This window comes from Phyllopteryx taeniolatus, chromosome 1, assembly GCF_024500385.1.
Source record: "Phyllopteryx taeniolatus isolate TA_2022b chromosome 1, UOR_Ptae_1.2, whole genome shotgun sequence".
Taxonomy (NCBI): Eukaryota; Metazoa; Chordata; class Actinopteri; order Syngnathiformes; family Syngnathidae; genus Phyllopteryx; species Phyllopteryx taeniolatus.
In genome coordinates, this window is record NC_084502.1 from 26,588,643 (window position 1) to 26,603,024 (window position 14,382).

The window sequence follows — 14,382 nt, forward strand, 5'->3', positions numbered from 1 at the left end:
AGGGAATAGCGACCTTGCTGTAATTACGGATGAAACAACGGTAGAAGTTTACAAATCCAAGAAAACGTAGTTGTAGTAGTGAATATCTGGGCGTCACAGAGGGGTTCAAATGAGGGATCAATGAGGGGAAGTGGAGATTTATTTTTCACAGTGATGTCATTGAGTCCACGGTAGTCGATACATGGGCAGAGAGTGGTGTCTTTCTTTTCAACAAAAAAGAAGCCGGCCCCTACTGGAGATGAGGAAGGCCGAATGAGCCCGGAAGCCAGAGAGTCGTGGATATTGTCTTCCATTGCCTTTTTCTCAGGTCGGGAAAGGTTAAAGAGACGGCTGGAGGGAAGAGGGGCCCCTGGCAGCAGATTAATTGCTCAGTCATATGGGTGGTGGAGGGTAGAGAAATGGCCAGGTCTTTCCTAAATACCGGAGCGAGATCATGATATTCTTCGGGGACTTGGGAGAGGTCAACGGGCGTGGAAGAGGGTGGTGGTTTACCAGAGGCTAAGTGCGTCCAGTCTATGTTGGGGTTATGTTTTTTGAGCCAGGGAATTCCGAGGACTAATGTGGTATTAGGTCAGGGGAAGGGATAACAAAAAGAGAACGTTCTCGCGGTGATTTCGGAAATGAGCAAGGTGAATGGCACTGTTTGGTGGGTGACGGGAGATGATTCGGCCATCCAGGGCTGTGACTTTTTTGGGAGACATGAGTGGTTGGAGAGGGAGTTTGAGCTGATGTACTATACCTTCGTGAATCAAACTATCGTCTGTACCGGAATATATTAGGGCAACTATGGGTGTGTTTTAAGAGTAACCTAGAATGCAAGTAGGGATGGTCATACGGGAGGAAGAGCTAGAGGAAATGGTGGTTTGGCTCACCACGGCGCTCTCAGACCGTGGCAAGCCTAGTCTTTTGGTCGCAAGGGGAAAGTGGCAATGAAATGACCTGATCTACCGCAATAAATGCACAGCCGCTGGATGACACGACGCTGACGTTCCTGGGGATTTAGTCGGGTGTGACCAATTTGCATGGGTTCCTGAGGGGCAGTGGGGGGTGACGAAGAGGCAGTCGGAGGTGCATGAGGCGGGTGAGATGCTGCCGGCGCGGAGCTCACGGTGGGAGTGAGCTTCCGTGCTCGGACCCCAGTCTCTCGGGCTTTCTCTTGTAGTCTGTTATAGAGGCAGATGGTGAGCGCTATGAGAGCCTTGAGAGAGGAGGGCTCATCCTGGGCAGCGAGTTTGTTCGTTGCTCAGAAAGACCGTTAAGAAAAATCCCCCTAAGCACCGCATCATCCCACCCGCATTCTCCCGCAAGAATCCGGAACTCAACGGAATAGCTGCTACGGAACTGGCGCCCTGAGTGAGCGTAAGGAGACGGCGGGTGGCTTCTCTGCCCTGAACGGGGTGCTCGAATACTTTTCAGAGTTCAACGGAATGACTGCAGTGCCGGGAAGGAGTTGTGCCATAGCGCGATGGACCATTTGGCTGCTTTGCCGCGGAGAAGGTTAGTGACAAATGCGACCTGGGCTTGTTCGGTGGGATAACTGTACGGTTGAAGATTGAAAACGAGTGAGCAATTAAGTAGAAACTGGCTACATGCACCGGGCCGGAGTATTCTGTCACGAGTTGATTCAGACGGGACCCAAGAGCAGGCGGAGGTTGAGAGGTTGTGATGAACAGTTTATTGAAAAAAGGGGAATGGAGATGGTCCTTGAGATATGCTGGCGGGTTGTTGATGCATGGAACGTGTAGCAGGCGGTGGCTGGGACAGGCGGCTGGCTTGAAGGCGTGGATGCGAGGAACACGGAGGGAACACTGAGGACAAGGAGAGATACGGAGGTCAGAAAGGACACGACGAATTGAGTAAGCTTACGTGGAGACAGATGTGCCATGGTACCGCAAGAGAGCGTTAATACTCCGGCGAGAATTTCGGGGATGAAGCCATATAACAACAACATGAATGGGAAAGAATTCCAACTACAAAGCTTCAAGAATTAGTGTCCTCAGTTCCCAAACGCTTATTGAGTGTTGTTAAAAGGAAAGGTGTTGTGACACAGTGGTAAACATGGCCCTGTCCCAGTTTTTTGGGAACGTGTTACAGGCATCAAATTAAAAATGAGGGATTATTTGAGAAAAAAATAAATTTATCAGTATGATTATTAGATATCTTGTCTTTATAGTGCATTCAATTGAATATAGAAAAGATTTTCAAATCAATTGTATTGTTTTTATTTACATTTTACATAATGTTCCAACCTCATTGAAATTTGGATTTGTAGATAGTTTTCTAAATTATTATGCACAATAGTTTTTAGTAGTTTTTTCCCCCCCTTAAGCTATTGTTTTTTTTTTCTCTACAAGCAGCAGTCCATTAGCCTGGAGCAGTGGTTCTCAAACATTTTACACCAAGTATCACCTCAAAAAAACACTTAGCTCTCCAAGTAGCTCCACAATGACCAACATTAAATTACAGTAGCATAGTGGGCCAAAGTGTCAATCAAAAACTAGACAGGTTTTCTTCCTAAAAATCATCAGGAAGCCAAAAAAATGTCGTTTGTTGATCTCTTAACATTGCAATGTAAAAGAGAGCAAACCATTTTCAACCTTTTAGATTGGTCAATAATAATAAGACGGACGTGGGGACAATAATAATAATAATAATAATTTAAATAAACAGACAGACGTGGGGACTGACCAATATTATTAATTTCTGTGCTGTGTCTGTCGCGGATGAAACACCTCTTAGAACCGGTTCTCTGAAGTGAACGATGAGAGCCGCTCTCGTCATTCACTTCAAAGAGCCCATACGTGATTAGTCAATATGTGTGGTGTCGTTTCTGCGCGTGGAGCAGAAGAGTGAGGGGCGGCATTTAAACACAGCACAGAACACAGAGGAGTGAGATGAGCGAGAAACAGAGCAAAGAGGCCACAAAGAGAGACAACACTAACGTGCTGGTAAGGAATAGTTAAGAAAAGCAGTGACAGCAGGAAAAGGAGTAAAATCTGGACACATTTAAACTATTGACAATGCAAAGGCAGAGGGTAGTCTGCAAGGGGAAAAAATCTCTTATCGAGCTGGTTCCCCAAATTACTTGCACAGGCACACATCTGTGCAATGGGAAGAGTAAAGGTGAGCATTTTAACCATGATATTAACAAAGGTGCCAGCCTGCTACTTTAACCTTTGCCGCTCTATGCTGGAGACTGTGCACTGTAGCAACGTCAGTCCCTTCTGAGAGAATCTTCTCCAAAACAGGGCAGATCATTTCCGGCAAAAAAACCCCAGATCAGCTCCTCAAAGCTGAGGCACTTGGTGTTTCTCAATGCCAATCTTAACAATATATATCTGGATGCGGATTTTTTTTCTTTTGGTTCTACATATTTTAATTTACATTTGTGTTGTGTTACAACTTGTGTTGTGTGTTTTGCAGTGGTTCTGTACTGTTTTGCTTGAAATGTGTTTAGTTAAAAAAAAGTGAAAACCTTATAATGGTTAAAAGTTCCATTGTTTTGTATTTATTTTTCTTGTAGCATCATGTAGAGTGAATAAATCAGGGCATTGGGTTTTTTGTACATTAGTGTGCAAAAGTTGACATTATTTTTGGTAATAAATAAATTTAAGGAACAAAAAATCTGAAAAACCGTTTGAGACCCGAAAGAGCTGACCAAAAGAGCTGGTTCTCTAAAAAGAGAGAGAATTCCCATCACTGATTTGATATGTGGAACAAATATAAAATTGACCAAATTTGGATATAGGAAATTTCTGCTTAACTGTGACGATATGCAAATAGTTCACCAGTAAAGCTAAAACAAAAATGTTTAACTTAAATTCTACATGCATAATACTGTATTTTGGAATACATTTGCATCCAGTGTTTTCAACATCCATTTAGAGCTTTATTTCATAAAAGCACTTTCTGATGTCAAATGTTTTCTTGAAATGTACTTCTTTTCATCTTTAATTTAGTAACAGGTAATGCAACCTGCTAGTATGAAAACTGTGTTGTGCTACACAGGAAGCTGAAAATTGAGTTTATTCCTACAACCTTCCGTATGGATTTGAAGGAAGAGCGAGAGGCTTTCTTTGCTCAGCAGGAGGGTAAAAATATTTTTTTATTATCCTCTAATACAAACACACGATACTGGTTGAAGGGGCTTTTTGTGTAGTTTAGCAGACTCCAAAATTACACAGTAAAACATAATTGTCTGTGCATAGCAGTGTTAACAGGTGCATTGGTGATGGTTTCATGAACTGGAAAAATAATGCACTTCACCTCCCATGAGGCCCTGATAAAATCACCCGAAGAACATGCTGTTGCCAAAGCGATGAGTCAGCAAAAGGCATGGCTGAGGCACAAACACAAGGAGACTGACTCAACATGTTGGACAAAGCTAAGGCAAAATTTACACTGTAATGTAAGAATACACAATCATATTTTGCCTGAGAGGACTTCAAAGTCAAGTCAAGTTTAATTTTATAGCCATTAATCACAAAAGAGTCTCAATGGGGTTCACAGGCCTAAAGTTGACAAAGATTGCCGACACCCTCTGATCGAAAGCCCCCAATCGGGCAAGGAAAAAGTCAAAACCCCATTGGAGGAGAAAAGAAAAAAACCTTGAAGGGACCACATATGGAGGGATCCCGCTTTCGGGATGACCAGGCTGCAATGGATGTCGAGTGTGAAACATCCATCCATTCATTATCTGAGCCGCTTATCCCCACAAGGGTCGCGGGAGCGCTGGACCCTATCCCAGCTATCATCGGGCAGGAGACGGGGTACACCCTGAACTGGTTGCCAGCCAATCGCAGGGCATATATAAACAAACAACCATTTGCACTCACATTCACACCTACGGGCAATTTAGAGTTGCCAATTAACCTAGCATGCATGTTTTTGGGATGTAGGAGGAAACCGGAGTGCCCGGAGAAAACCCACGCAGGCACGGGGAGAACATGCAAACTCCACACAGGCGGGGCCGGGGATTGAACCCCGGTCTTCAGAACTGTGAGGCAGACGCTCTAACCAGTCGTCCACCTTTCCACCGTGTGAAACATTTATCAGATAATATGGTGCTGTACAATGTTACTTAAGAGTCCATTTAAAGAGATGGAGCACCACAGGCAGCCTCAGGAAAGTGGTTCTGCCACAGGACCTGGCCCGGTCGGTCGGAGCAGATACCTCTAGAGAAATCCCTCCGAGGAAGTGTAGGTCCACCTCAGATCTTGTCCCAGTTGGTTGGTGTAGAATCCATACAGCAACAGCCTCAGATTCGGTCATCATCACCTAGACCCCTCTCCAAGGAGGGGGTGGGGGGGGGGGGGGGAGAAGAAGTAAAACAGGCCTACGTGTATTTTAACTAAATGCCAAAGTGTAATAATACGTCCTAATTTGAGATAATCAGTACAATATGGCTAAAGTGACAATAAAGCGACATCAATTAAAAAAGAGTTTGTGATGGTGACAATTTGACCATGAAGACTTTTTAGAGTATTTCCTCAAATTGGTAAATAAATAAACACATTGATTAAATTTGAAAAAGAAAGCACATTTATAAGAGAATTCAAATGAATTGTCTTTGGCAATACATGTGAAGAGCTGTACTTTTCATACTCTACATTTATGAGAGTATTGTTGGCGCTCGTCAGGTGCGAACAACAATTTCAATCAAATGTGGATCTGCAAGCCCACGGGTCTGAACCAGGGCAGAGGGATATTTCTGCTGAGAAGCGTGGAGGACATTGGCACCTTGAAGCTGAAGCTGCAACACATGGACGACCTGCGGGCCAACACGAAGATGCTTCACCGCCAGCCTCAGGCTTACGTCGTCCAACAGTGAGTACAGAGATCCTGAATATGCAAGATACTATGTATACTAAATAGTACTCTCCGAGTACCATATATAGAAAAATCTGCAGGTACAAGGGCCACTTCAACATTCTTCAGTTTTAATTTGTGTCACTCACTAACAACATTCTTTGATTTTTATTTAGTAAACACTTTTAAAAGCAGTCCATGAAGCATTTATATATTATAGTTATTTTGAAAAACTGCTACTTCACAGCATACTTCCTTGACATCAAATACTACTTTAAATCAGGGTTTTGCCACCCTTCTATGGCATTTAGGGCATTACAGAAGAAGAAAGTTTTTCAGCAAATAGCGAGGGTTTCACTTTACTCCCTTTTTCTTGGTTTTAAACTCCACTTTTGCTTGACATTCATTGAGATATATAATTAAATGTGTTATTCCTGAAATTCATTTGAATAAATAAAGCTGCTCCCCAACTGGAGGCTGTACTTGTCTTGACACTTTATACTCCAAATTATTATACTGTATGTGTTTGTCATCTGTGCAACATTTAATTGTGCAGTTACATCCAGAGGCCTCTGCTGTTAAGAGGAAAGAAGTTCGATGTCCGCTCTTATCTCCTAATCGCATGCACGTCACCTTACATGGTCTTCTTTCGCCACGGATACGTCCGACTGACCTGTGACCACTATGACCCCAGCTCCAATAATCTCTCAGCCCACCTGACCAATCAGGTGCAACCGAATAGTGTGAATAATACTGTTAGTCTTCCGAGGTTAAATGATGTGTGTTTGTGCGCCCCCTGCTGCCCACCTGCAGTACATGCAGAAGAAGAACCCTTTGTACAGCCACGTGAAGGAAGACACTGTGTGGTCCATGGAGTGCTTCAACGCCTATGTCAACGACTGGTTTCAGGTTGCCAAGGCTCTACCGAGGGACTGGGTGCTGGGGGCCTTCACGGTGAGGGCTGCCGTTGTTGTCTGGTTGCTCGCAGGGACCAATTAGCAGTCATAGAATGATCCATGCAGACTCAACTTGCTCCTAATTGCGGTGAAGCAAGGTTGGCGTGAGCTCATTTGTGTCTGAGGATGCATCATCTTATCATAGCTCCTGCAGTAATGATATGATAGTGACAATAATTATTGACAGTGACAAAAAACAACCAACAGTAACAATAAAAATATAACATGACAATAGATAGTTTTCCCATGAGGTTACGCACCTCTTGAGCTCATTTCTTTGTTTGTCACTTTATTGGTCCTTGCTCCTCTGTTTCCATGTTAGTGAATCCCATTGAGGAGACAAGGAGATTGACAGAGGAGGGAGGAGCTACAAATGTTTGGGGAAATGAGACGATCGCTCCTCGTCGTCGTCATTTCACTGAGACGTCTACTAAAGATGACGTTGTGTATTGTATTGTAATATTGTACTTAGAATTTTTATATCCACTGTAAATATTGTACAGTGATGTGCCAGTCTTGGGGGTTTGCTTAATTGTGTTCTTAAGAACCGTAGGAGTTTACAATGCTGTCACCACAACATACGCAGCATACGGTGGTTTGTTCAGATATAAAGTTGAGTTAAATTGCGTTTGGGAATTTCTTTTACAGAAAGTTACTGCTCAAGTAAAATACATTTCTGTACTTAGTCATTGATTTTGTCATTTCAAATTGTATCAGTTTTTATGTTCTTTCATTTATTTATTTATTTTTTTGTTTTACCCCAAAAACTTCCAATCACTGCACTAAACTCCATTACTTTTCATACGAAATCTTAATTTTTTTTTTTTTTAATTGAATTTCATATTTTGGACGTGTGGGCCTTCCTGTGTGGATTTTGCACGCTCTTCCAGTGTTTGACGGGTTTTCTTTGGGTACTCTGGCTTCCTCCCACATTCCAAAATAATACTACTTAGGTTAAATAAAGACTAAATTGTCCATAGGTGTGAATGTGAGTGAATGGTTGTTTGTCTATACAGTATGTGCCCTGCGATTGGCTGGCGACCAGACCAGGGTGTACCTTCATGCCTCTCGCCTCAAGTCAGCTTGGATAGGCTCCAGCTCACCCATGAATTTAGTGAGAATAAGCGGTATAGACAGTGGATGGATGGATGGATTATTTTTCAGTTTTGTAATAATCCATGAATTCTCCAACAATCTTACAATCTTTGGTCAAGTGAATGTTATTCAACTCAAGCTATAATTTTAATCAATCTTGCCTCGCCTTGCTTTAATAATGTTTGTTGCTGTGGTTGCGGTATCATAAGAGCCGTTTCTAATATTTTCACTGCATCATCTAGCTAATTGAGGAAAACATAGTTTTGGAATCACCTGCAGTACAGTGTAATAACAAAGCATTAATAGCCCTTGTATTGGATTTCATTAAGGTATGCAAGGGTACCTAATGATTTGGCCGAGGCGTGTCGTAAATGATGTATGTAAAGTTTAGTGTTTACCAGTGCAGCTCAAATAAGTGATCACTTTATTTCTTTGTGCTTTAGAGGTGCATGCAGCAGATCATGACACAGTGTTTCTTTGCCGTCAAACCCAAGTTGGACCGTAGGCTGGGTTTCTTCGACCTCATAGGTTGTGACTTCATAGTGGACGAGGACTTCAAGGTGGGGGAAGCATCCAACGAGAATATGTACATGTTGTTTGTGTGTACTGTATTTGAACTCCAAGTCATATGTGCTATTTGAAAAAAGGTGTGGCTTTTGGAGATGAACTGTAATCCAGCTCTCCATGTGAACTGCGAAGTGCTGAAGGAGGTGATACCCAGCACTGTAGCGGAGACGCTGGGTACGTTCATTCAGAGTTGACAAGCACATTTGCCCTTTCCATAGTGTCAATTCTTTGATTGCTCCTCTTCAGATTTAACTCTTGAAATCTTCAACAAGTGCCGTCTCAGAAAGCAGATCCTGCCTTTGGCCTGTCAGGGAGAGTTTGTGGTCTTGTATAATGGACTCTGTAGCCCGGATTCCAACGAACACATTGAAAAAGGCCGCAAAGTCACCAAAAAGAGCCAAAAGACCAAACCCAAAAAGTCAGTGAACTACAATGCAACTGAGACACCATCTACATCTCTGGACAGCCCTTCGCTCTGTCCCGGGTCAGTGGGCAGAGCTTCAGCTGTTCAAGCGGAAGCCTCAAAGTCGTTTGGAACTCAAACTGAGCATGTGCACAGTGCAGCACAAACCCGTAGGTGAGGATATGTTGAAGCAACAAGAAAAGAGAACCATGTGTTCTAGTCATCAGCGGCGCGTAGTCATGACAAACAGTCACTTTTAAAATAAATGCAAGTATGTTTAGTGGCGGCATGGTAGGCAACTGGTTAGCACATCTACCTCACAGTTCTGAGGACCGGGGTTCAAATCCCGGCCCCGCCTGTGTGGAGTTTGCATGTTCTCCAGTGCCTGCGTGGGTTTTCTCCAAGCACTCCGATTTCCTCCCACATGCCAAAAACATGCATGGTTGGTTAATTGAAGACTCTAAATTGCCCGTAGGTGTGAATGTGAGTGCGAATGGTTGTTTGTTTATATGTGCCCTGCAATTGGCCCCGCCTCTCGCCTGAAGATAACTGGGATAGGCTCCAGCACCCCCGCGACCCTAGTGAGGATAAGCGGTAAAGAAAATGGATGGATGGATGTTTAGTCTGATATGCGTCTCAAGGTGCGTCTCAATAAATATATCATGGCAAACTTATTTTATTTCAGTACTGTAGTTCAATTCAAAAAGTAAAACTACGATATACAGATTCACTACACAGAAATAGTTAATGCTTTTTATGAAGGGTTTATTAGCTGAAAGTCATAATCATTAATGTCAAAAGAAAAACAAAAATATTTCAGTTTAATAAATCTATACAAACATGAATTTCACTTTTTGAATTGAACTACTGAAATACATTAGTCCCAGTCAAATGAAAATTTGCCACCAGAAAAGAGTGTTGTTAATTAGTTAATCTAGAAGTGCTTTGAAGTGTGTTTAATATTGATGAACCTGCCAGGACACCTCATGTGTTGTCACTCATAGTTGTGTACAGTATTTAAAATTATGGTGTAATTTTTATTTCGAGACAAAGTTTTAACACCTATTGTATTACATTTATCGTGCGTACATTTTGTGGTTTGACTTCGTCTTCATTTTCTTCAGCTTCAGGTTAGTTACATATTGACTATTCAACATATTTGCTACTCGTTGAATTATTCAAGGGTAATCTAATATGTAGCATAAAGATCAGAGTGGGGTGTGGGAAATTACTTTTAACATGCAACAAAAACATTTGCACCAAGGGTGGCATTTACTTGAGCTCAATGTTGAATTTTTGATATGTAACTAACTTAACCTGTTTTTAAAAAAAAAAAAAAAAAAAAAAAAGCTTAAATGTTTATTATACTTTTCAACTGGGCACCAGAGAGCAGACATAAAACAATCTTCGTGTGACTTTAATTCAGCAATTAAAAATGTACGTGTAGCTGAGGCTGAGGAGTGTGATCCCCCTGTAGTTAGAACACACCCTCCGTTCCCCCTTCTTAAGAAAACCACAGACCACCACCCCAGTCTTCAAATCCAGAGGCACTCTCCCCGATGTCCACGCGATGTTGCAGAGGCGTGTTAACCAGGACAGCCCCACAACATAGAGAGCCTTGAGGAACTCCGGGCGAATCTCATTCACCCCCGGGGCCTTGCCACCGAGGAGCTTTTTAACCACCTCGGTGACCTCAAACCCAGAGATAGGAGAGCCCGCCTCAGAGACCCGAGACTCTGCTTCCTCATGGGAAGGTGTGTCGGTGGAATTGAGGAGTTCTTCGAAGTATTCTCCCCACCGACTCACGACGTCCCGAGTCGAGATCAGCAGCGCCCCATCACCACGATACACAGTGTTGATGGTGCCCTGCTTCCCCCTCCTGAGACGCCGGATGGTAGACCAGAATTTCCTCGAAGCCGTCCGGAAGTCTTTCTCCATGGCCTCACCGAACTCCTCCCATTCCCGGGTTTTTGCTTCAGCGACCACCAAAGCTGGCCAGCCATTCTGCTTGCCCAGCCGGTATCCATCAGCTGCCTCAGGAGTCAGGCCAAAAAGGCCAGATAGGACTCCTTCTTCAGCTTGACGGTATCCCTCACCGTTGGTGTCCACCAAAGGGTTCGGGGATTGCCGCCACGACAGGCACTGACGACCTACGGCCACAGCTCTGGTCGGCCGCCTCAGCAACGGAGGTCCACTCAGACTCAATGTCCCCAGCCTCCCCCGGAACATGAGCAAAGTTCTGTCGGAGGTGGGAGTTGAAACTCCTTCTGATGGGATTTTGCCAGACATTCCCAGCAGACCCTCACAATACGTTTGGGCCTGCCACGTCGGACTGGCATCTTCCCCCACCATCGGAGCCAACTCACCACCAGGTGGTGATCAGTTGACAGCTCCGCCCCTCTCTTCATGCGAGAATACCACGACCTTGCTCCTGTCTTCAGTAAATACCTTGCCATCTCACTCCCCCCCCACCGCCCCTATGACTGCGCTATTGACCTGCTGCCCCTCTCCCCTCCAGCCGCCTCTATAACCTTTCCCGCCCAGAAAAGGAAGCCATGAAAAATTATATCCGTGACTCCCTTGCCTCCAGACTTATCCGACGACCCTCTTCTTCCCCCCTGGGGGCCGGATTTTTCTTTGTTGATAAAAAAGACACCACTCTGCGCCCCTGTATTGACTTCCAAGGCCTCAATGACATTACCGTGAAAAACAAAGCGCCACTGCCCCTCATACACCCTTCCTTCGAACCCCTCTGTGACGCCCAAATATTCACCAAGTTGGTCATGCGCAACACCAACCATTCGCATTAAGTAGGGGGACGAATGGAAAACCGCCTTCAATACATCTCTCGGACATTTTGAGTATCTTGTCATGCCCTTTGGGTTAACCAACACCCCTGCTGTGTTCCAAACCTTTATCAACAATATCCACCGTGATCTGCTGAACCGGTTCATCTCCATCTATTTGGATGATATTCTCATTTTCTCCTGCTCTCTTGAAGAACATCGCCACCATGTCTGCCAAGTCCTTCAGCGTCTCCTTGAGAACCGTCTCTTTGTCAAGCCTGAGAAATGCGAATTCCACCTTACCTCCATGCACTTCCTGGGATACATTATCGCCAAGGGACAACTACAACCGGACCCAGCGAAGATTCAGTCGTTGATTGGCCCATTCCCTCGACCCATAAAGAGCTGCAACGTTTCCTGGGATTTGCCAATTTCTCCCGAAGATTCCTCCGTAATTATAGCAAAGTGGCCATACCTCTCACCAGGCTCACTTCCACCAATTCCCCCTTCCAGTGGACTCCTGCTGCATCCCAAGCCATCAAGCGCCTCAAAGAACTATTCACCAGTGCCCCCATCCTGAGACACCCTCCGGACCCCCCCCCCTCCAATTCGTTGTGAAGGTTGACGCCTCTGACACTGGAGCAGGGGCCGTTCTCGCCCAGAAGGACCCTGAATCCCAGAAACCTCATCCCTGCGCCTTCTTTTACAGTCGCCTCTCTCCGTCGGAACGCAACTTTGAGGTTGGAAATCGGGAACTGTTAGCCATTGTTTGGGCTTTTATAAGAATGGACGCATTGGCTGGAGAGGACCGTTACTCCCTTGATATTCTGGACCGACCATAAAAATCTTGCTTATCTCCGTTCTGCTAAACAGTTGAATACCCCTCAAGCTCGTTGGGCACTATTCCTCAGCCGATTTAATTTCAGCCTCTCCTTCCACCTTGGTTCTCGTAACAGCAAGCCTGATGCCCTCTCTCGCTTCCATTCCCCCCCTTCAAGCCAGAGCCCATACTTCCTGCCTCCTGCCACGTGGGAGATTGAACGGGTGGTTAAGGAGGCTCAGAAGTCACAACCGGATCCCAAGACCGGACCTCCTAACCCGTTGTTCATGCCCAATTCCGCGCACTCTGACGTTCTCCAGTGGGCACACAACTCTAAGCTTCCCTGCCACCCCGAAATCACCCGCGCCATCCAGTTCATTCAACAACACTCCTGGTGGCCCAGCCGAGTTAAAGACACCCGGGAATTCATCCTTGCCTGCTCCATCTGTGCCCGAGGCAAGGCTTCACATCAACCACCAGCTGCGCCCTTTCCCGATTCCGAGCCGCCCTTGGTCCATCATCTCCCTGGACTTCGTCACTGGCCTACCCACATCTGAAGGTAACCCACATCCTCACCATTATTGACCGGTTCTCCAAGTGTTTTCACTATGTACCTTTTCCCAAATTGCCCTCTGCTTTTGAAACCGCTAACCTCCTTGTCAATCATGTGTTTAAACTCCACGGAATTTCCTTGGACATCATCCCAAGTTTGGAAAGAGTTCTGTAAGCCGGTAGGCGCAGCAGCCAGTCTGTCTTCTGGATACCATCCACAGTCCAACGGCCAGTCGGAGCGGGCAAATCAGAATCTTGAGTCGGCTCTTCGCTGCGTTACTGCATGTAATCCCAACTCCTGGATTACCTTTCTCCCTTGGATTGACTATCCCACAACTCCCTCACCAGCTCCGCTACAGGTATGTCTCCTTTCATGGCATGTTACAGTTTCCTCCACCTCCACTGTTTAAGGAACAGGAGCATACGGTGGCAGTTCCTGCGGTGAGGGATCACCTGTGAAGGTTCCAGGCCGTGTGGAAGGACGTCAGGGGGGCTCTATCTCGGTCTGCCGAGAGGAATAAGCGGTTGGCGGATCTTCAACGCTCTCCCACGCCGGAGTACAAGGTGGGTCAGATGGTGTGGCTCTCCTCCCGCTCCAGACAGAATCCCGTAAACTCACTCCGCGCTTCATTGGTCCCTTTCTGATCACTAAGATCATCAATCCCACATCAGTTCAATTGCAACTTCCGCAGTCTCTCAAGATCCACCCAACATTCCATGTTTCTCTCCTAAAACCCGTCTCCACCAGCAATCTTAGCCCTCCGGCCTTACCCCATCCTCCCCCCCGTGTCATCGACAATCATCCTGCCTTTACGGTGTCTCGGGGGTTCCAGTTTCTTGTAGACTGGGAAAGGTATGGGATGGAGCGCTCCTGGATCTCTCGCAAGCTCATTCTGGATTACTCCTTGATTAGGGACTTTGATGCTGCGCACCCTGAGAAGCCTGGGAGGATGCCAGGAGGCGTCCGTTGAGGGGTGGGGTACTGTCATAGTCTGTCACTTACAGTTCCTTTTTTGGAACTTGGACGGCGCCCCTCTCTCTCTCTCTCCGGTCACCACCACACCCTCACCTGCGCACCTGTTCCTCATCAGTACTCATCACTGCCTGTATTTAACCCAGCCTGATCCAAGAGTTCGGCGCCAGAGTATTGACGTACACCTGTGGTACACCAGCCAACTCTCATGACAATTCTTGTAAGTTACTCAACTCCCTGTGATTGTGCTTACCCCATTGTGTTCTCCTCCTCCAGTGCTCTCTCCGTGTCACCTGTCTCGCCCTCTGTTCCAGCCACGCAGTGCTGTCAACATAACAAACACGTGTGCTATCACAAGTGGGTCTTCTACATGAAGGCAACCATCCATCCATCCATTTTCTGAGCCGCTTCTCCTCACTAGG

The 14,382-nt window shown here is 45.5% G+C and overlaps 1 protein-coding gene across 4 annotated transcripts in view; it reads left to right on the top strand.

The window, feature by feature from the left end:
• Positions 1-14,382, top strand: part of LOC133483248 (uncharacterized) — a 59,011-nt gene that overhangs the window by 19,535 nt on the left and 25,094 nt on the right. For all 4 annotated transcript variants that reach the window (XM_061784195.1, XM_061784206.1, XM_061784187.1 and 1 more), the window contains 7 exons: positions 4,009-4,091; positions 5,640-5,826; positions 6,365-6,536; positions 6,622-6,762; positions 8,303-8,419; positions 8,507-8,600; positions 8,673-9,003. In XM_061784195.1, the coding sequence (XP_061640179.1) occupies positions 4,009-4,091; positions 5,640-5,826; positions 6,365-6,536; positions 6,622-6,762; positions 8,303-8,419; positions 8,507-8,600; positions 8,673-9,003 (1,125 nt within the window). The remainder of the gene's footprint in view (positions 1-4,008; positions 4,092-5,639; positions 5,827-6,364; positions 6,537-6,621; positions 6,763-8,302; positions 8,420-8,506; positions 8,601-8,672; positions 9,004-14,382) is intronic.